The sequence below is a fragment of the Sus scrofa genome, chromosome 1 (genome assembly GCF_054392235.1).
Source record: "Sus scrofa isolate SSC_HxYL_T2T_F1_AM1 chromosome 1, Sscrofa_HxYL_maternal_Yorkshire_Landrace_v2.0, whole genome shotgun sequence".
Taxonomy (NCBI): domain Eukaryota; kingdom Metazoa; phylum Chordata; class Mammalia; order Artiodactyla; family Suidae; genus Sus; species Sus scrofa.
Genome location: NC_139383.1, coordinates 192,525,762 through 192,549,767, shown reverse-complemented (window position 1 = coordinate 192,549,767; position 24,006 = coordinate 192,525,762). Strand labels below are relative to the sequence as shown.

Here is a 24,006-nt window from a genome sequence, read left to right as displayed (position 1 = left end):
ACAGATAGATCAATGGAATAGAATAGATAGCCCAGAAATAAAGTCACACACTTATGGTCAATTCATCTACAACAAAGAGGCAAGAATATACTTTTTTTTTAAATTATAGTTTATTTATAATATTCTGTCAATTTCTGCTGTACAGCAAAGTAACCCAGTCATATATACATACATATATATGTATCTATGTTCTTTTTCTTACATTATCATCCATCATAATGCTCAATGGCAAGTAATTATAGTTCTCTATGCTATACAGCAGGATCTCATTGCTTATCCATTCAAAATGCTATAGTTTACATCTACTAACCCCAAACTTCCAGTCTAGGCCACTCTTTCCCCATTAAAAACCACAAGTCTCTTCTCCATGTCCATGAGTTTGTTTCTTTTCTGTAGATAGGTACATTTGTGCCATATATTTGATTCCAGATATAAGCAATATCATGTGGTATATTTCTTTCTCTCTCTGACTTACTTCACTTAGTATGAGAATCTCTAATTACATCCATTTGCTGTTGCAAGTAATATTATTTTGTTCTTTTTATGGCTGAATAGTATTCCATTGTGCATATATACCACATCTTCTTAATCCATTCATCTGTTGATGGACATTTCGGTTGTTGCCATGTTTTGGCTATTGTGAATAGTGCTCCAGTGAACACTGGGGAGCTTATATCTTTTTCAATGAAAATTTTATCCAAATATATGTCCAGGAGTGGGCTTGCTGGATCATATGGTAGTTCTATTTTTAGTTCTCTGAGGTACTTCTGTAGTATTTTCCACAGTGGTTGTAACAGTGTACATTTCTACCAGTAGTGAAGGAGGATACCCTTTTCTCCACACCCTCTCCAGAATTTATTATTTGTAGACTTACAAATTATGGCCATTTTGACCAGTGTGAGGTGGTACCTCATTGTAGTTTTTATTTACATTTCTCTAGTAATTAGTTATGTTGAGCATTTTTTTCATGTGCCTGTTGGTCATCTGTATGCCTTCTTTAGAGGAATGTCTATTTAAGTCTTCTGCCCATTTTTCAATTGGGTTGTTGGGTTTTTTGTTGTTGAGTTGTATCAGTTGTTTGTATATTTCAGAGATTAAACCCTTGTTGATTGCATCATTTGCAACTATTTTCTCCCATTCTGTAAGTTATCTTTTTGTTTTCTTTTTGGTTTCCTTTGCTGTGCAAAAGCTTGTCAGTTTGATTAGGCCCCATTGGTTTATTTTTGTTTTTATTTCTATTGCTTTGGGAGATTGACCTAAGAAAACATTTATATGGTAGATGCCAGAGAATGTTTTGCCCATGTTCTCTTCCAGGAGTTTGATGGTGTCTTGTCTTATGTTTAAGTCTTTAAGCCATTTCGAGTTTATTTTTGTGCATGGTGTGATGGTGTGTTCTAGTTTCATTGATTTACATGCAGCTGTCCAGGTTTCCTAGCACTTGCTGAAGAGACTGTCTTTTTCCCATTTTATATTCTTGTCTCCTTTGTTGAAGATTAATTGACCGTAGGTGTCTGGGTTTATTTCTGGGTTCTCTATTCTATTCCATTGGTCTGTGTAATTGTTTTTGTGCCAGTGCCACACTGTCTTGATTACTATAGCTTTGTAATATTGTCTGAAGTCTGGGAGGGTTCTTCCTCCTGCTTGTTTTTTGTTCCTCAGGATTGTTTTGGCAATTCTGGATCTTCTATGGTTCCATATAAATTTTTGAATTGTTTGTTGTAGTTCTGTGAAAAATGTCATGGGTAATTTGATAGGGACTGCATCAAATCTATAGATTGCTTTGGATAGTATGGCCATTTTAACAATATTAATTCTTCCAATCCAGGATCATGGAATATCTTTCCATTTCTTTGAATCCTCTTTAATTTCCTTGATTTATGTTTTGTAGTTCTCAACATATAAGTCTTTCACCACCCCATTCAGTTTTATTCCTAAGTATTTAATTTTTTTTGGGGGATGTGACTTTAAAAGGTACTGTATTTTTAAATTCCTTTTCTAAGATTTCATGGTTAGTATCAGAAATGCAACTAATTTCTTTTCTTTTCTTTTTCTTTTCTTTTTTTTTTAAGAGCAGCACCTGCAGCATATGAAAGTTCCCAGGCTAGGGGTTGAATCAGAGATGCAGCTGCCAGCCTATGACACAGCCACAGCAGCACCAGATCTGAGCTGCATATGAGAACTACACCACAGCTCACAGCAATGCCAGATCCTTAACCCACTGAGAAAGGTCAGGGATTGAAGCCACATCCTCATGGATACTAGTCAGGTTCATTTCCACTAATCCACTATGGGAACTCCATTTCTGAATGTTAATCTTGTATCCTGCTACTTTGAGAATTCATTGATCAGTTTGAATAGTGTGTGTGGAGCTCTTAGGGTTTTCTATATATAGTATCATGTCATCTGCATATGGTGACAATTTTACCTCTTCTCTTCCAATTTGGATACCTTTTATTTCTTTTGTTTGTCTGTTGTGGCTAGGACTTACAATACTATGTTGGATAAATGTGGCGAGAGTGGGCATCCTTGTCTTGTTCCAGATTTTAGTGGGAAGGCTTTCAGCCTTTCTCTGTTGAGTATTGTATTGACTGTGGGTTTGTCATAAATGACTTTGATTATGTTAAGGTATGTTCCTCTATACTCATGTCGGTAAGAGTTTTTATTATAACTGGATGTTGGATTTTGTCAAATGTTTTCTCTGCATCTATTGAGATGATCATGTGTTTTTTGTCTTTTCTTGTTTTAATGTGGTGTATGATATTGATTGATTTCCTCATTGACCAGTTGGGTTTTTCAGTAGCATGTACTTTAGTCTCCATGTGGTCGGGTTTTTCTCATTTCTTTTTCTGTGGTTAATTTCTGGTTTAATGCCAATGTGGTTAGAAAAGATATTTGAAATAATTTCTGTAACTCTTAAATTTGTTGAAGTTAGTTTTTTTTTCCCCAGTATGTGATCAGTCCTTGAGAATGTTCCATGTGCACTTGAAAAGAATGTATATTCTGATTTTTTTGGATGTCATGACCTGAAAATATCAATTCAGTCTAAGTTTTCTGTTGTGTCATTTAGGATCTCTGTTGCCATATTGATTTTCTGTCTAGAGGATCTGTCCATTGATGTGAGTGGGGTGTTAAAATCTCCTTCTGTTACTGTATTCCCATCAATTTCTCCTTTTATTTCTGTTAGTGTTTGTTGTATGCATCTGGGTGCTCCTATATTAGGGACATATATATTGAGGATTTTAATATTCTGTTCTTGAATGGATCCTTTTATCATTAGAGTCCTTCTTTGTCTTTCTTTATGGCCTTTGTTTTAAAGTCTATTTTGTCTGATATGAGTATTGAAACCCCTGCTTTCCTGTCTTTTCCATTCACATGAAATATCCTTTTCTATCTCCTGACTTTCGATTTATATGTATCCTTTGTCCTGAGGTGAGTCTCTCATACACAGCAGATTGTAGGCTCTTGCTTTTTTATCCAGTGTGCCACTCTGCACCTTTTTTTTTTTTTTTTGTCCTTTTGTCTTTTCTAGGGCTGCACCCATGACATATGGAGGGATCTAGGCTAGGGATCTAATTGGAGCTGTAGCCGCCGGTCTACACCAGAGCCACAGCAATGCCAGATCCGAGCCACATCTGCGACCTACACCACAGCTCACAGCAATGCTGGATCCTCAACCCATTGAGCAAGGCCAGGGACCAAACCTGCAACCTCATTGTTCCTAGTTGGATTCATTAACCACTGCACTAGGATGGGGACTCCACTCTGTACCTTTTGATTGAAGCATTCAGTTCATTGATATTTAAGATAATTATTGATAAATATGTATTTATCGCTATTTTAAACCTTGTTTTCCAGATTATTCTATGTTTCTCCTTTCTTTCTTTCTTTTTTTGTTTGGATGATTTACCTTTATACTTATATCCTCTTCTTTTTAGTTTTCGTGAATGTAATATTTGGTTTTGATTTGTGGTTGCCCTGTTTTTCAAGTATGTTAATCTCTTCTTATATCTGCTTGCTTTAGCCTGATAGTCATATAGTCTCAAACTCATTCTAAAAAATGAGTCTAGATTTTTTTACTTTCCTTCCCCACATTTTATGGTTTTAAAGTCCTTTTAAAAATATTTGTGTTTGTCCTTTTGCTGTTCCTTGTGTTTATTGTTGTTTTTACAATAGCTTTTGTTTTCTTTTAGATCTGTATATTGGCTTATTTAAGTAATTGCTTTCCAATTGTGATTTTCTCCATCATATTTCTTTTTCTTTTTTATTTAGAGGAGCACTTTCAGTATTTATTTTAGAATGGTTTTAGTATTGCTGTACTCTTTTAGTTTTTTTGTTTGTTGGAGAAATTCTTAATTTCTCCTTCTATTTTAAATGATATCCTTGTTGAGTAGAATATTCTAGGCTGCAAATTTTTCCCTTCTAGAACTTTGAATACGTCTTGCCACTCTCTTCTGGCACGTAGTGTTTCTGTAGAGAAATCAGCTGATAGCCTTATGGGGGTTCTCTTATAATTAAGCCTTTGTTTTTCTCTTGCTGCCTTTAGAATCCTCTTTTTATTTTTAACTTTTGCCATTTTTATTATAATATGTCTTGGTGTGGACCTGTTTGGGTTCAACTTGCTTGGGGCCCTCTGTGATTCCTGTATCTTGATGTCTTTTTCCTTTAGAGTTGAAAAGTGTTCAGCCATAATTTCCTCAAATATATTTTCAATCTCCTTTTCTTTTTCTTCTCTCTCTGGAATCCCTACTATGCAGATTGGCCCACTTTATATTATCTCATAGACCTGATATATTGCTTTCATTTTTTTATTTGCTTTTCTGTCTGCTGACATGATTATGTGATTTCCATTATTTTGTCTTCCAAGTCACTAATTCATTCCTCTGCATTATTCATTCTGATCTTCAGTGCCTTTAACTCAGCTTGCATCTCTGCAAATGAGTTTTTTCTACTTTTTCTTGGCTTCTTCTTATATTTTCTAGTTCCTTTCTAAAGTAATTTGCATTACTATTCACAGCCATTCTTAATTCCTTCAGTATTTTCACTATCTTCTTTTTGAACTTGGTGTCTGTTTGACTGCAGGGGTCTTTTTCACTGTTTGCTCCTTCAGGTGAAATATGTCTTTTAACTGGGAATGGCTCCTGAGCGTCTTCCTTTTGCTTATATTTTTCTTATTCTGTGAGTTTAGGGACGGAAATTACTGTAGTCTTGGAGGGCTATTTATATGCCTAAGGGCCCCTGGGTATTTTGTAATGACTTACTTTTATTTTTAGGCTGCTCTGTGTGCTCCCAGGGAGAAGGAGGCAATGGGCGGGGCTAGTAGCCTGTGCCTGGTTGCTGACCCTTGACAGTGGCAAGGACCCATGAGAAAGTGGTACAGGCTGCTCCTAGTTTCAGGGCCCTTGGAAGTGACAGTGATCTTCAGGCAGATATAGGCAGTGCCCAGAGCATTTGGCAGTGGCAGCAGCAGGGTGTGTATGTTCCCAGGGGAGTGAGAGCAACAATGGGTGGTGCTCAATTGCAGTGCCCTCCTCTGTGCCGACCTCTGTAGTGACTGGGACCATGGTCCTGTCCATGGACCCCTAGTGGGGCTGTGCCATGCCTGCCTCTGGTGTTTGTGATGACTGCTGTGGTTTGCCCCTGCCACCTGTGGACCATGCAAGAGGTGCCACTTTGTGCTTATCCCTTAGTGCACACCAGAGTTTCCCAGCCACGCATAGCCAGCACCAGAGGCGCTCTGTTGCCTGTAGACTGCACCAGTGGTACCTCGCCACCCATAGCCTATGCCAGAGGTGCCCCGCCCTCTGAGAGTCTGTGAGTGCACAGGGAAAAATATTCCTATGGTGGTCTGCCCCTCCTCCTCTCACCCTCCCCAACAATGGCATCTTGCCTCTCCTGTGGGCCCAGACTTCCTCCTGGGTTCCCTCAGCTGGGGTGCTCAGCCCATGGCACACTGCTCCTTAGCCCTTCAGGCTGCCTCTGCACAGCCAACCTGAGTCATTTCCCTGGAACTGACCTCTGGAGCCTGAGTTTCAACATCCAGCCCCCACCCAAGTGTCTCAGGCTGTGTTGTCTAGGGGTGGTGGTACCAATGGTCTGTGTGGCTCTCACTCTGATTTGCCCTTCTCAGTCCAGATGCTGTGCTTTTCTTCAAGACTGAAGTCCCTCTGTCTCGGCTGATCTCCCAACCAGTTAGGTGGCTTCCCAGAGTGTGGATTCCTTTCCTCTTCAATAGCTCCCTCTCAGCAGTGCTAGTTTGTCCTGGTTCCTTTTCTCTCTCTCTTGCTCTCTTTGTTCCCCCTTTTGTTCTACCCAGTTATGTGGAGGATTTCTTGCCCTTTTTGGAGGCTTAAGGTCTTCTGCCAGCATTCAGTAAATGTTCTGTGCAAATCGTTCTACGTGTTAGATGGTTTTCTTGATGTGTTTGTGGGAGAAGGTGAGCTCCACATCTTACTCCTCCACCATCTTGATCGCTCTTCTAAAATGACAGTTTCTTCAATAAGTGGTGCTGGGAAAACTGAATAGCTATATGCAAAGAACAAAATTAGAACGTTTTCTCACACCATATACAAAAATAAACTTCAAAATGGAATGAAGACCTAAACATAACATGAGAAACCATAAAAATCCAAGAAAAAAATAGAATACTCTTCGACATAAATTACAGCAATATTTTTTGGATCTGTCTCCCAGGGCAAGGAAACAAAAGCAAAAATAAACAAATGGGACCTAATTAAACTTAAAAGCTTTTGTGCAGGAAAATATCCATAAAATGAAAATACAGCCTACTGAATGGGAGAAAATATTTGCAAATCATATGTCTGATAGGGGGTCAATATCCAAATATCCAAACAGCTCATACAATTTAATGTCTTAAAAAATCAAACAGCTCAACTTTAAAAAGAGGCAAAAAATACTCAGCATTGCTAATTATCAGGGAAATGCAAATCAAATCCACAATGAGCTATCTATCACCTCATACCTGTCAGAATGGCTGTCATCAAAGAGAACACAAATAACACACTTTGGCAATGAAGTAGAAAAAAGGGAACCTTAATACATTATTGGTGGGAATGTAAGTTGGTACAGCCACTATGGAAAACAGTATGGAGGTTCCGCAAAAAAAAACTAAAAATAGAACTACTGTATGACCCAGCAATCCCACTCCTGGTTATATATCTAAAATAAATGAAAACACCAATTCAAGAAGATATAGGCATTGTATGTTAATAGCACCATTATTTACCAGAACCAAGATGTGGAAGCAAGCCAAGTATCCATCGGCAAATGAATGGGTAAAGAAGACGTGGTGTGTACACACACACACACACACACACACACACACACACACACACACAGTGGAATACTATTCAGCCATTAAAAAGAATGAAATTTTGCAACAACGTGGACACACTTGGAGGGTATTATGCTTAGAGAAATAAATCAGACAAATACTGTATGCTGTTGCTTATATGTGGAATCTTAACAATAAACATGATTAAATAAAATATAACAAAATAAATAGACTCACAGATATAGAGAATAACCTAGTGGTTACCAGTGAGGAGAGTGAAGGGGGAGAGGCAAAATAGGGGTAGAGGATTAAAAAGTAAAAACTACTATGTATAAAATAATATACAGGGATGTATTATACAGGGCAGAGAATATAGCCAATATTTTATAATAACTTTAAATGGAGTATAATCTACAAAAATGTTGAATCACTATGTTGTACACCCGAAAGTTAAATAATATTGTAAATCAACTTTACTTCAACTTAAAAAACTGAAATTGCACATGCAAACATACATGAAAGCATTTTCCCTAATTGTAAAACAGTATAAAATGTTAAAATATTATTAAAAATCTATCTCTCGACAAACAGGCATTTCAGTAAAATTGAATAATACTCGTAAAAAGAAAAGAGTGATGATGGATATCACACCATATACAGAAATTAACTGAAAATGGGTCAAAGACTTTAATGTAGTTAAATTAAAATTTTAGAAAAAATATAGGAGTGAACTTTTGTGACCCTGAATTTGGTAGCAGCTTCCTGGATATTATGCTAAAAGTACAAGTAACAAAAGAAAAAAATAGATAAATGGGGTGTCGTCAAAATGAATAACTTTTGTGCTTCAGAGAACATTATCAACAAAGTGAAATACAACCTATGGAACAGCAGAAAATATTTACAAATCATGCATTTAATAAGAGACTTTATTTAGAATATCTGAAGGATTCTTACAACTCAATAGTATAAATACTCTAATTAAAAATAGGCATGGGATTTCTCATTGTGGGGCAGCAGAAACGAATCGACTAGTAACCATGAGGTTGTATGTTTGATTCTTGACCTCACTCAGTGGGTTGATTCCACATTGCCGTGAGCTGTGGTGTAGGCCAGTGGCTATCACTCCAGTTCGACCCCTAGCCTGGGAACCTCCATATGCCGTGGGTGTGGCCTTAAAAAAGGACACACCCAAAAAATTGATCATGGTTGATGGTTATACAACTCTGTGAATGTTTTAAAAACCATTTAATTGTGCACATTTTTCTATTTCCATTTGCATGGTGCCTGCACTTTAGAAGGGTAAATTGTGTGGTATGTGAATTATATCTCAGTTTGAAAAAGCAGCTGAGGGAAACAGACCAAAACTGTAAAGCAATGATTCTCTTAGTCCAGTCATCTTTAACCCCACCTGTGAAGCTGGATTGACAGTGTGGATAAAAATGTTCTAGATCTATCAAGGTCCTATAGGACATGGGGAACCATGCATATTACTAAGTGGAAGGAGCCAGTCTGAAAAGTCTTCATGCTGTGTGATTTAAGATTTTCTAGAAGAGGTAAAACTGTTGAGAGAGTAAATACATGAGTGGTTGCCAGATATTCAGGAGAAGGGAGAAAGGGATGAACAGGCAGTGGAACTCTTCTGGATGGTACTGTTTTTAAGGCAGTGGAACTCTTCTGGATGAAACCGTTATGGTGGAAACATATCAGTATACATTTGTCAAAACCGATAGAACTGTACAACACAGGGTATGCTGCAATTCAAACTATCGATTTTAGTAAATAATAATACATCAATATTGGCTTATCATTTATAACAAATGTACCACGCTTGTATAGGGTGTTACTAAAGAGAGGAAATGGTGCAAATTGATGGAAGTGGGGGCTATGGAAACTGTATTTTCTGCCTAGTTTTTTGGTAAACCTAAAGCTGTTGTAAAAAAATAAAGTATATCCAGAGTTCCCTGGTGGCTCAGTGGGTTAAAGATCTGGCATTGTTACTCCTGTGGCTTGGGTTGCTGCTGTGCTGTGGGTTCGATCCCTGGCCCAGGAACTTCTGCATGTCACAGGCATGGCCAAAAAAGTATGTTACATATAAAGTATATTAAATTTTTTAAAATGTTCTGGGCAAGCCAGAGGATGAGCCTGGGAAATCAAGGAATTCTACAGATGGGGAATGACCTTGTCAGATCAAGGGGGCATTTTGATATTGAAAACCAACAGGCAGTTTTCCCCTAGAAGGCAAGAGGCACATGAGCAGAAAGTGTGTTTCCCTGGTTCACCTCTGTATTGATCATGCTGAGCCCAGAACCACACCCTGAGAGGAGATTCCATAACTGGCTGGAGATTCTGCGCTTTATCCCTGGAGCCAAGGGCTCCTTCAGCCTCCTCGGGCTCCCTGTGCAAGTGTCACTTCAGCAATAAGATAACATGAGATGAAGGTCAGAGGACGGGGCTCTGCTCTGGGATGTAGAAGTGACTTGAATGGAAACCCCGAGTTTGCTACTGTGGTTGGTTGGTTGGTTGGTTTGGTTTTAGGAAACTTGGTTGGGCACAGGCATAGTATGAAGATGGGCTTGTAAGGTAGTGAATTAATAGTATGAAAACTTAACAGAAACATGCATGTCAAACGGAGGGAGGAGATTGTCCTTGCCTATTTCTCAAGAGAAATTTAAACAAAAACAGGTGGGGAAAGCGACCTTCACCTTTGAATGTCCAGTTCAGCCCTTTGCTGGGTGTAGGCATTCCATCTGTAAAAGGAGTAATTAACTAGTGGGAGAACCACCCAGGCCAGAGTCCCTTTCAGATTCTGGAATCATTTAACGAAAAGATAGACCTCTGGGTGTACTTTTCCTAGAGACATACCAAAAGGGATAGCAAAGGGTTAGAAAGCCAGCAAACTGGGAGGTACCAAGTTGCTAATTTGTATTTAGAATAGTGATTTTCCCTTACAGCCTGGACAAATAATTAATGACAATGATGATGATAATAGCAGCAGCAAAGGACAGTCTACTTGGTACCAAGCACTGTTCTAAGTACCTTGCGTGAATTAACTCATTAAATCTTCACAACAACCTGTATCCGATAGAAGATGACTACCCACGTTATTAGAGACTGAGGTGTAAACATGAAGTAATTTGCCTGGTCACAGCCAGTAGGTGTTGAGCTGGAACTCAAACCCAACACCAGCTCTAGAGCCCGCTCTTACCCCCTAATGACCCTGCTGCTCCACGTGGACTCCACGGGCCTTGGGACTGCCTCATGATGTGGACCAGTTTTAAAAGAAGGAATGGGGTATTTCCCCTTTGTGTTTCACCCCTGCTCACTCATCCGTATGTAAAACAGCAGTACTGTTCATTCTCCCTGCATAGGAGAAAAGTGGGGAAGAAAATAACAAAAACACCGACAAAAGAAATTGTTTTTCATGAGTAGATTAAAATTTCTGGAATAAGTCAGTGTTCTATTAGTTGCAAGAGTTTCGTTATAGAAAGGATACTTTTAGAATTTAACATCAGTTAACATCTGTTATATTTTGGGCCTAGAAACTTCTTTGAAAACTACTTTGGTAAGTGAAATGTATGTGAACTTGTATGCTCTTAATCATCAGCATGAAAAATACTCTCAAAATAAAGACGGTAATGATGGAGACATTTTGGTGAGAATGAATGTAAGCCTATAACTTGTTAATTGACCATCTATCTGCAGCTGTGATAGGATTATGGCTTAAATATTTTGAATATCTGTTGAAAAATAAACTTTAAGTGCAGCTGAAAAAAAGAAAATAACAAAAGCAGAAATACAACCACTTTTCTTTCCCCTCTCAGTACGTAGCAGTATCTCAGAGCCTTTCCCTTCTTGAGAGGGGCAATTATCTGCTTGGAATGCATGTGAGAGAACACAGCTGCCCCCCTCACCTGGGAGCTCCCAGTTTGGCTGCCCAGTTTAGGAGGCAGCCTTCCCAAGGAGCAGTCAGGGCCTGAGCCCCTGCCCCTCCCCAGCCACCAGTCCCTCGCCTTCCCCAAGGGTGTGAGCTTCCAGTGCGGGCTGGCTGGTGTTGGTGGGGTCGCAGGACAGCTGCAGGAATGCTCCCCTGCTCCTGCACCCACTTCAAGGCTCAACTCACCAGTTGAGGGGAGCTTGGGCAGAGCGCCATGCACTGAAGCTGAACAGACTGTTCCTTTAAGGAAAACCACTCTTCCCCTCTTGATTAAATGAGTAAATTAGTTCCAGATCCTCTGTCAGAGAGTCAAGCTGTTCAAGGGGATGAGACAGAAAATGTCTTAAGAAGGATACAGCTCTTTACTTACCATAATAGGAGAAAAGCTAACGAGGCATAGAGAATGAAGAGCCAAACACTTCTAGAAATGGATTTTTAAAATAGTGTTTTTGGAAACCAGATTCTGAGCACAGGACTGTAGGCTCTGAAGGGCTGACACTTGATTTAAAGCTCTCCTGTCACCGACTTGAAACAATCATTTTTGAACAGTGAGTTCCACATTTTTTTTGTTTTGTACTGGGCTCTGCAAATTAAGTGGCCATGTTTTCAGTGAAGTCTCTTTTAAATCAGTATGAGGTGATTATGCACATTTTCTCCTCAATTTCAGGTAAGCTTGTATCCTGTCCAAGTTTGCAGGCTTACTTTTGTGCTGTTTTTTTTTTTTTCCTTTCAACACTTCACGGGTTTGGTAAGCTCCTGACATTATGTACACTCACTAGTCTCTGCTGGAATGTGTCACGGTGAACTTTTGATGCTGGAAAGTACTGAACAAAAAGGCGAGGCATTTGTGTTTATAAACTGAAAGCATTCAAGGCTCACTTCTCCCTTTGGCTGGGAAGATCTGGCATTTGGTACAAAATCTTCGTCCTACGTGTGGAAGATAATAATGGAGGATGATCAGGTTCCTGTCTCCCCGGGCCTTGGTGAGGACATGACCCTGTTGTTCTTAACTGCAGGACACGCCAGGGACTGACTTAGGACCTTGGCTGATTCCATTAAGTTAACCCCCCAACCACAACCCTCCTGGCAAGAGATCTAGGGGGGGAGGGATGGGAAATGTCCAAGGATGCAAGGATGGCTGAGTGGTTTGAGGAGCGAGGCCTGTGCTGAGGCACTTTAAGTTCATCATGTTTAAACAGGCCAGAGCCACCACTGGTCCTATTTTCTGGCAAAGGTTCTGTTATTCCAGCCAGCATCACTGAGGTGAACTGTGGATAAACCCACAGCCTTCCTTATTTCCACATCCTGATGCAGGGAATCAGTATGAGAATATTCCGCTGCAGCACCACACATGGTGTTTCTTATAAAGTGATAGGAGTTTACCAGAAAGCAAAGGTGTCCCATCAGGCACTCAGCCAGGGTACCCCATTCACAGCAGACTCAGAGGAACCTGGAAGGGTCCTAACGTGGGCAGGGCAGTGGCTCTGGGCAGTGGCCAGGCATCCTAAGGAAGTCTACTTATGAGGCAGGTGGCAGTAGCAAGCACTTGAGTCTGGACCAAAAGCTACTGGGGGAGGCCCACCCACATGAGGTGGGGGGTGGGAGATGTTAATGAGCCAGAGTGAGAGGAGAGGGAGTCCGGGGGGGAGGTGGAACGAGGAAGTTAAAGCCAGTGGAACTGCCAAGGTCCGACTGTGGATGTCTGACTGTGGATGCCTGGCTGCTGGTTTCTGGGGCAGGAGAGAACCATGGACAGCAAGGTAGGACTTGTGTACCAAGCTGGCTGTCAAGACAGAGACCCCAGCCCAGAAATTACATGATCATAACTTAGAAGGAGCCCTGTTAGAGCAGGGTGGCTTGATGAGAGCCTGGGAGTTTTGGGTGGGGCTCCTGGAATCTCTTGGATCTAAGATCGGAATGAATTCAAGGGAGAGAGATGAAGCTAAAACCTCTGCCCCGCTGAGGAGGAAGGAATGCAGTCAGTGGGGCCTGGGTTGGCTTGCCTGTGGGGGAATCGCCTTTCACATGCATGGCACTGGGTTTTCTTAATTTTCTTCAGCAGTGCTAGTGGCATTGTTTTTACTCTCATTTTACACCCGTGGAATCAGAAGTAAAACAAAGTGCCCAGAGTTCATAGATTCATCCAGTCTGGGCAACTGGGATTCTCTCCAATGCCACCTTCTCCATGTTCTGGGCATAGATTAATGACTTCATGGAGCTCCTGTGGTGGTGGATGTAACACAATAGTGGAAAGCATGGATGGGCTCTAGAGCCAGACTGCCCAGCTCTTTTGACCCATCCACCTCTTCTGACTGTGTGACCTTGGGCAGGTAATGTGGCTTCTCTCTGCTGCAGTGAAATGAAGATGATGGTAATACCTTCCATACAAGTAAAGCCATGAAGATTTAATGGCATAATACATGTAAAGGGATTAGAATAAGTGCTTAATATGCATTACTATTACACTCTATCTAGGAGTAAAGTTCTTTAGAGAAGATTTCAGATGTCACCACTACCTAGTGGATGGCTGGAGCCATGGCAGGGTTTATCCTAAAGAACAAACACTGCAAAAGTCATTCCTATTGATTTGGCTTCAAACATCTTAAAAAGGCAAGATTTTCTCATTAATTGAGTTTTGACCCATAGTCAAAATCAGGGAGCACTTAGTAAGAGACTGCCCAATTTAGAGGCAGCAGTTTTGAATGTGAGTCCTTGCTGTACTGCTTTCTGGCTTTGTGAGCTTGGGCAATTTTTCCAGTTCCTCTCACTTATTTTCCTTATCAGTGGAAATTACCAATAAAAGGAAGGACAGCCTGCCTCACAGAATTATCCTGAGAATCATAAAAGAACAAAATGACAAAAGAACTTTTAAATAAGAGGATGCCACCATGTTGGATATTTTTATTTCTTGGACATAGACCTACCATAAACAAGAAAAGATCAGTTGTCTATAGAGTAGGCAACGGGAAGCTGTTTGGGACTTTCAAACTGCAACACAGATAATCCACCCTCACTTTGGATGTTAATCCTTTAGTAAGGTCACCAGGTGGTCTCCAAACCAAGTGTACCGCCAGTTCCCAGAACTCGCCCTTCTTCCGTCAGTGCCATTCTCTTTATGACAGCCAGATGGTGCTTTTGATTTTTTATTTCCTCTCTTCCCATGCAGGGGACTCAGAGCCCGCCCCAGTGAATCCATGCTATGATGGGAGCCACACGTGTGCCACCACAGCTCAGTGTCATCCAGCAACAGGTGTAGACTACACCTGTGAGTGTGCATCCGGGTACCAGGGAGACGGCCGGCGCTGCGTGGGTAAGAGCCATACGCTCTCCTGTTCTTTTGTAGAGCCCTCTGCATTAGGTCTGTAGAAGACAAGTGTCTGTCTGCTTTGTCATCTCCATGGATCGAGGCGTTTAGCAGCTGCTCATCTAAACACAATTATTTAGGAACTAAGTCTATTCTTCTTAGGTTTAAGAGGATAGTTTGGAGGTGCGAGTATTTGGGGCTAGGGCTCTGAAAACCTTTGTCTATGGCAATGCCTGGATGGTTTGCTTTTTTTTTGGTCTTTTTGTCTTTAGGGCCACACCCACTGCATATGGAGGTTCCAGGCTAGGGGTCCAATCGGAGCTGTAGCTGCCAGCCTACGCCAGACCCACAGCAACTTGGGGTCTGAGTCACGTCTGCGACCTACACCACAGCTCATGGCAAAGCCAGATCCTTAAACCACTGAGCAAGGCCAAGGATCGAACCCATGTCCTCATGGATGCTAGTCAGTTTCATTAACTGCTTAGCCACAATGGGAACTCCAGTTTGTGTTCTCTTTTTTTGCTTTATTATTTTTTTAATCATTATTTCCCCAATACAATTTTTTTTTCTACTGTACAGCATAGTGACCCAGTTACACATGTATGTATACATTCTTTTTTCTCCCATTTTTAAATGTTGTGATTTTAAGGCTGTCTCAAGTATTTTTTACATTTATTTTAAAAAGTACCTTTTTCTGGCTACCTTCAGATTTCAGACATTCACTTGTTTCTTTCACCTCTTGCATCCTAAGAAGCAGTAGTGGAAATTTCTTTATATTTTAAAAGAAAAATGGTTTTGCTGTATTTTTCTTCTAAATATTCAGAATGTTTTAAATGTTTAAAAAATTCTCAGCATATTTGTTCAAAAACTGTCTCCCTGGGGCCCAGACTTGAACGGCTTGAAATAAATGTTTATTTTGATGACGACCTGCAACATGCATCTACATCTGGTGCTTAGACAGCCTGCACTTTGACTCCTGTTTAGTCTACAACGGCTAGTCCCACTGAAACCTCTTAGAGGTGAGAGAACATGGAGTTGCCAGACCCTCCACTTGTGGGACCCTTGATTTAAGTGGCCCTTTCTGTTCTTATTCTTTCTTAGATGTAAATGAATGTGCGACTGGCTTCCATCGCTGTGGCCCCAACTCTGTGTGTGTCAACTTGCCAGGAAGCTACAGGTGTCAGTGCCGGAGTGGTTACGAGTTTGTAGACGACCGGCACACCTGTGTCTGTGAGTGTCCACACCACGCTCTTGGTGGCCAGAGTCACACTGAACCTTATTCTTTGACCTGTTACTCTTTCCTCTTCTGTACAGAAGCTCCGTTGTATGGTTTTCTAGAAAATAGACAATTGAGATCAAAATAACCAAAATCTATGGCTCAGTTTAACCCTGTTTAGTGGGTTCTTGGTTTTGTTTGTTTTGTGTATGTGTGTGTGTGTGTGGTTGTTGTGTTGTTTTTATCTAAATAGATATTTTTCTTTAGGATGCTACTAAGTATATTTTCATAAACAGGTTTTTATGAAGGATACTTAAAGGTAACTCGCACAAGTAAGGGGTAGAGCAAGTATTTTCTTTTTGTCTTTTTAGGGCTGCATCTGCAGCATATGGTAGTTCCCAGGCTAGGGGTCAAATCAGAGCTGCAGCTGCCAGCCTATGCAACAGTCATGATAACACTGGATCCTAGTGTTGTAACCACAAGCCAAGATCAGCACCTCACAAATTTTAATATGCTTACAAACCATCTAGGGGTCTTGTTAAAATTCCAATTCGGATTCACTGGCCCAGGTCTGGGGCCTGAAAACCTGCATTCTGTGTATCTCCCCCCACCGCCGCCCCGCAACCCATGATGTCAGTGTGCAGATCACACCGTGAAGAGCAGGGCCCACCCATTCACAGGCCTAGACTCTGAGGCCTCCTCACCTTCTTCTCTTTTTAGTGATCGCCCCACCTCCCAACCCCTGTGAGGATGGCAGTCATAACTGTGCTCCTACCAGCCAGGCCCGCTGCATTCACCACGGAGGCCGCTCGTTCAGCTGCGCCTGCCTGCCTGGTTATGCCGGTGACGGGCACCAGTGCGCGGGTGAGTACCTGTGAGTGGCTCAGCCACGCTGAAAGTCGCTTTGGATACACATCCCCACATAGCCAGGGCCTCTCAGAAACCTCTCCCCTTCCTTTGACTCACACAGACCTGGGAACTGCCAATAGACAAAGAGAGAGGTGTCTTGGGTCAGAAAGAGGGGCCAAGGGTGACTGCCCTTGGACCAGATTGTTGAGCATGTATGATTGTCCTTGACGGACATGGCATGTCAGCTCATAGCCTTCTGTCCCTGGAGCTTAGTGTGGGCAGGAGGGACATGGATAAAGTTACATGTTATCCTGGGAGGAAGTCTCCAACTTCCAGTCTACTTGGTTAACAGCTTAACTCATCTCTTCCAGTTGTGCCTGATTTTCAGTTGCTATTCCCCTCCTTGAAGTGGTATGTACAGCCATCTCTAAACATACATGCAATTCTATCTTGGTAATTTATTTCCTCTCTCTCTGCAAGGGGAGAGGGAAAGAGAGAGACAGAAGAAAGAAAGAAATCCACAGATATAAAAAGGTATTGATGCATACCTCAGTAATCATAACCTTTCTCCCAGAAATCTAACTACCTTTAAGATTTCATTTGCATTTTATAAAATCACTAAACCAGAATACAGGACTAACTGTTCAAATTTAACTTAGAAATGTGTGAGGCTGTTACTGAAAAACTAGTCGTAACAGTCTTAAGTGCTCATGAAGGGGGATCACTATGACTGTAGAGAACATTCTGTTACTGTATATCAGTACTGATAGAGAGAACAGTTGGTAAATCTACATCATCCACAGTCTTCAGAATGCACCCAGTGACACGTGATTGAACTGGAACTCCATTGAATGTTGTCTGTCATACACACCAGTTATGGTAAAACGAGACACTGAGAATCAGAGGATGGTGGGAAAAGGATCGGTTTGAGGAATGTAAACCTAAAACTCAGGGAGTTCCCATCATGGCACAGTGGAAACAATCCGACTAGGAACCATGAGGTCGCGGGTTTGTGATCCCTGGCCTTGCTCAGTGGGTTGAAGATTCAGCATTGCCATAAGCTCTGGTGTATGTTACAGATGGGGCTCGGATCTGGTGTTGCTATGGCTGTGGCATAGGGCAGCTACAACTCTGATTGGACCCCTGGCCTGGGAACCTCCATATGTGGCCCTGAAAAGACAAAAAACAAACAAACAACAACAACAAAAACTAAAAACACCTAAAACTCAGGCTTTCCCTCTCTCCTCAAATTGCTGCTTGCATCTGCCCTGTACACCTGGGCCCACTGAGCTGATTTTCTAAAAACTGCCTTGTAACAGATCCAACAGCCCGGCCACTCGTTCCTTCCTTGCTGGATGTTTGATTCTCTTCCTCTACCCCTTCCTTTCCCCTCTGGTTTCAGCAGGACAGGCCGAGTGGACCCCCAGCCTTCAGCCATAGTTACAGACAGAACAGACCTGTTAGGGCAGCACAGCCCTCTGCTCCTTTCCAGATGTGGGGGCTTTTTAGGATTGTCTGAATCTGGCTCTTTAGTCAATGTTTCCACTTGTGCTTACAGAAGCTCTGCTGTGTGATTTTCTTGAAAACACTGTTTACATTGAAATGACCCAGAGCTATAACTCGGTTCAACCCTGAGTGTCCCGCCCGCCCCCAAAAAATACCCCCAGTACTAGACAGAGCTCGAGTGTTTCTCAAATTCAAATGAGGTAGATTTCTAATTCACCAATGCTTGTCCCACTGGACCAGCCAGAAAGCTCCATCCCACTTGGTCGATGCTCTTTGCAGACAGAGGTCCCCCTAGGCCTGGGGGTCTGGGTGAGGCGCACAGACTCCTCAGGTTCCTGCTAAGCGTCCCCCCCCGCCCCCAGTGGGAATACTGCTTTTTCCACCCTTGCGGAACTCATCGTTCAGCATGATTTAACACACTAATGGCTCTCAGAAATGAGAACGCACGGAGAAAAAAACTTGTCAGTAGAATTTCCTATTTAAATATCTGGCTGCTCAGCTCAGCAGAGGTGGCATTCAGAAATTATTTCATCCCTTAGGTCTTTGGTTTAAAACAAAGAAGTTGAAATCAATTGTAGCTTAGATGTGGTAAGTGTTAAAATCAGAATGTTAATGTAGGTGAGATGCTTCTTGGCCTAGTCCCTTCTAGAATCATTCTGTCTTTCTTCTTTTAACCGTTTTTGGTCCTGTACGGCTTGAGTTACCTTTTGAGGTCATATTAGGACCCTGAAATTAGCTACTTTTCCATGCTGGGAATTTAGGAATATAGGCTTGTCGTTCTTTGTTTTTGCTGTCCTTTTGCTGATTTCTGCCATTTTCAAGTGTCCCTTTTTTTTTTTTTTTTTTTTTTTTTTTTTGTCATTTCTTGGGCTGCTTTCACGGCATATGGAGGTTCCCAGGCTAGGGGTTGAATCGGAGTCGTAGCCGCCAGCCTACACCAGAGCCACAGCAACACGGGATCTGAGCCACGTCTGCAACCTACACCACAGCTCACGGCAATACCGGATCCTTAACCCACTGAGCAAGGCCAGGGATTGAACCTGCAACCCCATGGTTCCTAGTCGGATTCGTTAACCACTGAGCCACGACAGGAACTCCAAGTGTCCCTGTTTTATCTCTGGCTCCCTACTTTTGGAAATCCCTCTGGAATCCACAAGCTCAAAAACAGGCCAGGCCCCTCCATTGCTCCCCCAGTGTATTATTAACCTACTACAGCATAACTAACAGTCCCAAAACATAGCCTCTTAAAACAGTACACATTAGTATTATCTATGTGGCTTAGCTCACTTCTCTGCTTTAGGATCCTCACAAGGCTGTGGTCAGGGGTCTGCCAGTCCTGGGGCCTCATCTAAAGGCCCAGCTGGGGAAGGAACCTCACAAGATTATTGGTAGGATTCAGTTCCTGAGGACTCTTGGACCGAGAACCTTGGGTCCCTACTGGCTGTTGCCTGGAAGTGACCTTCAGCTTTTGGACCTGTCCTACAAGGTAGCTTACTTCATCAAAGCCAGCAGCAGGTCTGCTGGAAGATTGACAGGTATCACAAAAGTGACATCCCCTCCATATTACTTTAGTGTCCTGGTTAGAAGCAAGTTCCTCAAGGAAGGAGATTACCTAAGACCCCACGTACCAGGAGGAAGGGATCTTGGGGACCATCGGAGAGGCTGCCTCCCATTGTCAGTAACCCAGTGGTTGCCATCCAAGCTTCCAGACTATGTGGGAATAGAGAATGAGTAGTCATTTTCTTAGAAGCCTATGCTGTGCTTAAATCAGGCTGGGCAAGTCATAAAGGGGACTTGCAGGATAAGTGTATAAATGTGTGTGTATTTGTGTGCCTGCATTTTTAAAGGCATGTCCCAGTGTGCAAGGGTCCCAGTAACCATACAGATAGAGAGAAAAGGGAAAAATAGAGGCAAAGTGTGCATTCTTGCAGCACACATTTGTTTTCACTCCATCAGACTAGGAATAAAAGGGTGGGTAGGGTTTTTCTCCAGCCAGTTTGTTAAAAAAACAGGTTCCTTGGGGAGGCTGCACTTGGCTTTGGTTCTCCATCTAGTCTGAGTCACTAGCAGGAATTACTTTTATGCAAGTAGAATTAAATCTTTTCCAGCTCCCCTTAGTAGGAATGGATTTCAACCCCTGGATTGGTATGAGCTGGATATTTCTCAGGCATGTTTGTCCCTGCAGATCTTGGTGACTCTGCAGGTGGAAAAGCAGATTGTTTTAAGCTGGGACCTTTCCAGGGAGGAGCAAGTAGGGTGACAGGTGGCCCATTACCCAAAGGAGGGCCTTGAGGAGAGGTACTTACACTCCTCTCTCATGGTTTCTGTCTGAAGAATGTGGATGCTGGGTGAGGTATAGTAATGTTGGCGCAGCCACGGGAGGAGCAGAATATAAGGCGTGGGGGGAAGAAGCTGATTATACTTAGAGGTCCCTGAGAGCAGCTCACTGCACGCCCCAGAGGACCACAGGGGCACAGCCAGTGGGGTCTTTGACCCGGTAAGTTGGGGTGAGAACTCGTGGGCCGGAGCCTTTGCTGGGGTCTGGAGCAGGGTTGAGGTGAATTTGCGTCAGGAAATTTGACTGGGTGGTTTGAAAGAAAACCAGGCAGGTGGGAGGCAAGGGGGGTGGGGCTGGAGTCCAAGCGTGGGATTTGTTTGGAAGGGATTTCAGCTGGGTTTGACTGTGGGCTCAGAATTAAGGCAGGTAAAGAAACGTTGAAGCACCAAAGGATGAACTCAAAATAGAGGATTTTTATCACATTTTCCAAATAGGTTTTTAGCAGCTTAGTAGAGGATAGAATGGAGAATTACACTGGGATTAAGCCATCTTGTTATCTGACTGGTCAAAGGGCTTAATGTAACTTGAACACTGCTGCCTTGACCTCAGTATTCTACCAGCCCTAACAGTGATGGTTAAGCATAAATGGCAGCCTCTTGCCCCCAGTGGCAGAACAGGAAGCTCCTCCCTGACCAGGGAGTTGAACATTTCTGCACTTTCTCCTGACACCTGCCATCCTGTGAAATTGGGAACAGTTCTCCTTTATACGAAAGCTCCACTCCCCGCCTCTGCCCGAGTCCTCAGGGTGGCCCTCCTGAGGCAGGGTTGTTGCCTGCTCTGCATTCAGCTTGAGAGTGGATGGCTGGCAGCACTCCAGTTTTCTGTCGTGGTGCAGGCTCCTCCAAGGAGGTGTTGGGGCCTGTGCTTTGGGGAGCCCTAATTTCTCCAGTTCTTGGGGACAGAGGTTGATGACTTGGATGCTTTGTCTCTTCAGAGACTTTCTCCCTGTTGGCTGTTGATTTAGTTACTGACTTTGGCATCTGCTGCGAAGATGGCTACTCCTTAGATCTGGTCAGAATTCCCAGGCCACAGGCTTTAAGAACAACATAATACAGTACTTCTGGGGAGTCCTCTTTCTCTTAGTTCAAAAGTTATCACAAGCAACTGATCCTTCGATTCTAGAAATAGGCCCTGTGTCTTGAGAGTTCCTGCTTCCTGCAGTTGCCTGGGGTTCCTGTTACCAGGAGAAGTGCTTTTAGCATATGTATGATGAATAGCTTTAATTTCCTGCATTCGGCTAGATGTTAATTTTTACAGCTTTGGTTTTCTAGAATCTTCCAGGGCCAAGGAACTGGATGGGCACCAGTTTTATCCAACTGGGCTTTTGAGTTTTCCTCCTGAAGAGTTAGTGGGCCAACCTCAGAGATAATTAAATATGACAACATAGAACCCATATCGATTAGATTAGAGATGAGGTATTTGTTGTTGTGATTATTTTTATTTGGTTTATTTGGGGTTAACTGCTAACCACTTGTTTCTAACCTTGCAGTTGAATATGTAACCACTTCCCTGCCTTTGTTGGTGAAAGGAAGGTGACCCGGCAGGCCAGCCGCTCATCTGGGAAAAGCCTCTCTGGGTGGCATTAAATTGGGCTGTTTTGAGTAGTCAGGGTGTTTTGGGCTTCAGAGAGCTAATTTATGTGGACACAACTCTTCTGAGACTGAGGATAAGCTGTGTAAGCAATTACATTGCTAATTATGGCGTAAGGGTCCTCTCCCGAGAACAGAATGTCTGTGCTAAGTGTCCAGCACTGGGAACAGTCCTTAGTCACAGGAGGGTGGCTCTGTGACAGTATGGTCATAGCAAGAATCACACTGATCACCCTGGAAGAGATTTCACCTAGGTTCTGGGTGGCTGGGTGAGGAGCCACTTCTGTCCCCAGCTGATCGATGTCAAATTCACAGCTCTATATCTCCAGCTTCTAGGACCCAATGTGTCTCTGTGACGAGCTGTGTGGAATTGATGCGATTCACATCGCCTGGTACTCCTGTTCTCTGGGCTTCATCCTCCCATCCCATGTTGTTCCCTCTTCACATATTTTAAAAACCATTTTTTGGATATGATCTTGGATATGATGACTTGTTTTATTTTCAGTTGAGCCTTGATCACATCCATACCCTTTATCTTCCTTTTACTCAGGAAAACTTCCTATCTCTGAAGATGGCTCATCTCAACCACTGGCCATTGGTTTCAGCAGTTAAGATTCTCAGACTTTTGGAAGGTCCCTTGTGATACAGCAGGTTAAGGATCCGGTGTTGCTGCAGCAGTGGTGTGTGTTCGATCCCTAGCCCAGGAACTTGCACAAGATGCAAATGTGGCAAAAAAAAAAAAAAAAAAAAAAATCTCAGACTTTTTTTTTGGCAGGAGGTGAGGGGTCTTGCTATTGTCAGCATGTGCTGATTTCAATAAATAAAACCAATGTAAGTCAGCCTTTGTTTGAAGTTTTAGGATGTTGCAGTTTTAAGAAATAGGAAAATTTATCCTCATGGTGCCTCATGGAGAATGTTGGGACCTGAATTGTTTATGCTGATGAACCAGACAAATTGAGATTTTCTTAGGTGTTGTTTCAAAACCTCCAATACTATTTTCTCATACTTTTCTAGTCCTTCTCAAAGTGGAAAGTCAAGGAAGTTTCTGATGACTTGGGCATCCTAGGTAGTAGGACCCTGGGTGTGCAAAACTGAATGTGCTTTTGGTTAAAAAAGTATTTGGAGCCTCCCTGGGTTCCTTGAGTCTGTAAATCAGAGCTATAGGGAGATGGTGCCAACAACTAATGGAAAAAAAGCTGTTGTTACATGTATTTCTTGTAGTGTTACTGAAAGGAAATGAATGGTTTATAGGCTATAGATTAGCTCAAATACAATAACTTCCTGGAAGTAACTGAAGATGAAAGATACTCTAAAAGTACAGCCAGGGTTTGTTTCTCTGTGAGTGACCATGTGTTTGATTTCTACACTGAATGTAACCATCAAGCTTGCCTTTAAGGTGCCTGCGTGTTTCTGCTCCTGTTCAAGGGTCTTCGGAAGTGGACCCCTCGTGGTCGATCCATGAGCACTAAGGTCAGACAGTGGCATGTGGTGTGCAATGAAGTCATGTGTTCCTTCCTTCCCTCCCTCCCTCCCTCCCTCCTTCCCCCTCCCCCGCCTCCTTCCCTGATGCTGCAGATGTTGACGAATGCTCCGAAAACAGATGTCACCCCTCAGCTACCTGCTCCAATACCCCTGGCTCCTTCTCCTGCCATTGCCAACCTGGATACCACGGGGATGGATTTCAATGCACACCTGGTAAGGTTTGGGAGGCCAGATTAGACACAGAAAACTCCCAGCTCCTTCAATGCCTTTTTTCTACAGCTCGTAGCCGACACTTGATTTATCTGGGTCTGAGGGCTTAGTTGGTGGATTTTCCAGGCTCTGGATTTTTTTCTTGCATTATTTATGCCTGCCGACTTTAGTGATAGTTCATTGGTTATTAGCATGCCAGGAGGCCCCAGAGTCTGATCCATCCATCATCTTACTTAGTAGAAGCGCCAGTTGACTGCCTTAGTGATCTGCCTTGCCTTGATGAATAC

At 42.6% G+C, this 24,006-nt stretch overlaps 1 protein-coding gene across 3 annotated transcripts in view; it reads left to right on the top strand.

Moving 5' to 3' along the window:
- The window catches only part of NID2 (nidogen 2), a 73,604-nt gene that overhangs the window by 35,937 nt on the left and 13,661 nt on the right, over positions 1–24,006 (top strand). For 2 of the 3 annotated variants that reach the window (XM_021101914.2, XM_021101921.2), the window contains exons 9-12: positions 14,392–14,535; positions 15,631–15,759; positions 16,466–16,609; positions 23,603–23,722. In XM_021101914.2, the coding sequence (XP_020957573.2) occupies positions 14,392–14,535; positions 15,631–15,759; positions 16,466–16,609; positions 23,603–23,722 (537 nt within the window). The remainder of the gene's footprint in view (positions 1–14,391; positions 14,536–15,630; positions 15,760–16,465; positions 16,610–23,602; positions 23,723–24,006) is intronic. The other variant, XM_021101930.2, reaches the window with a different exon arrangement.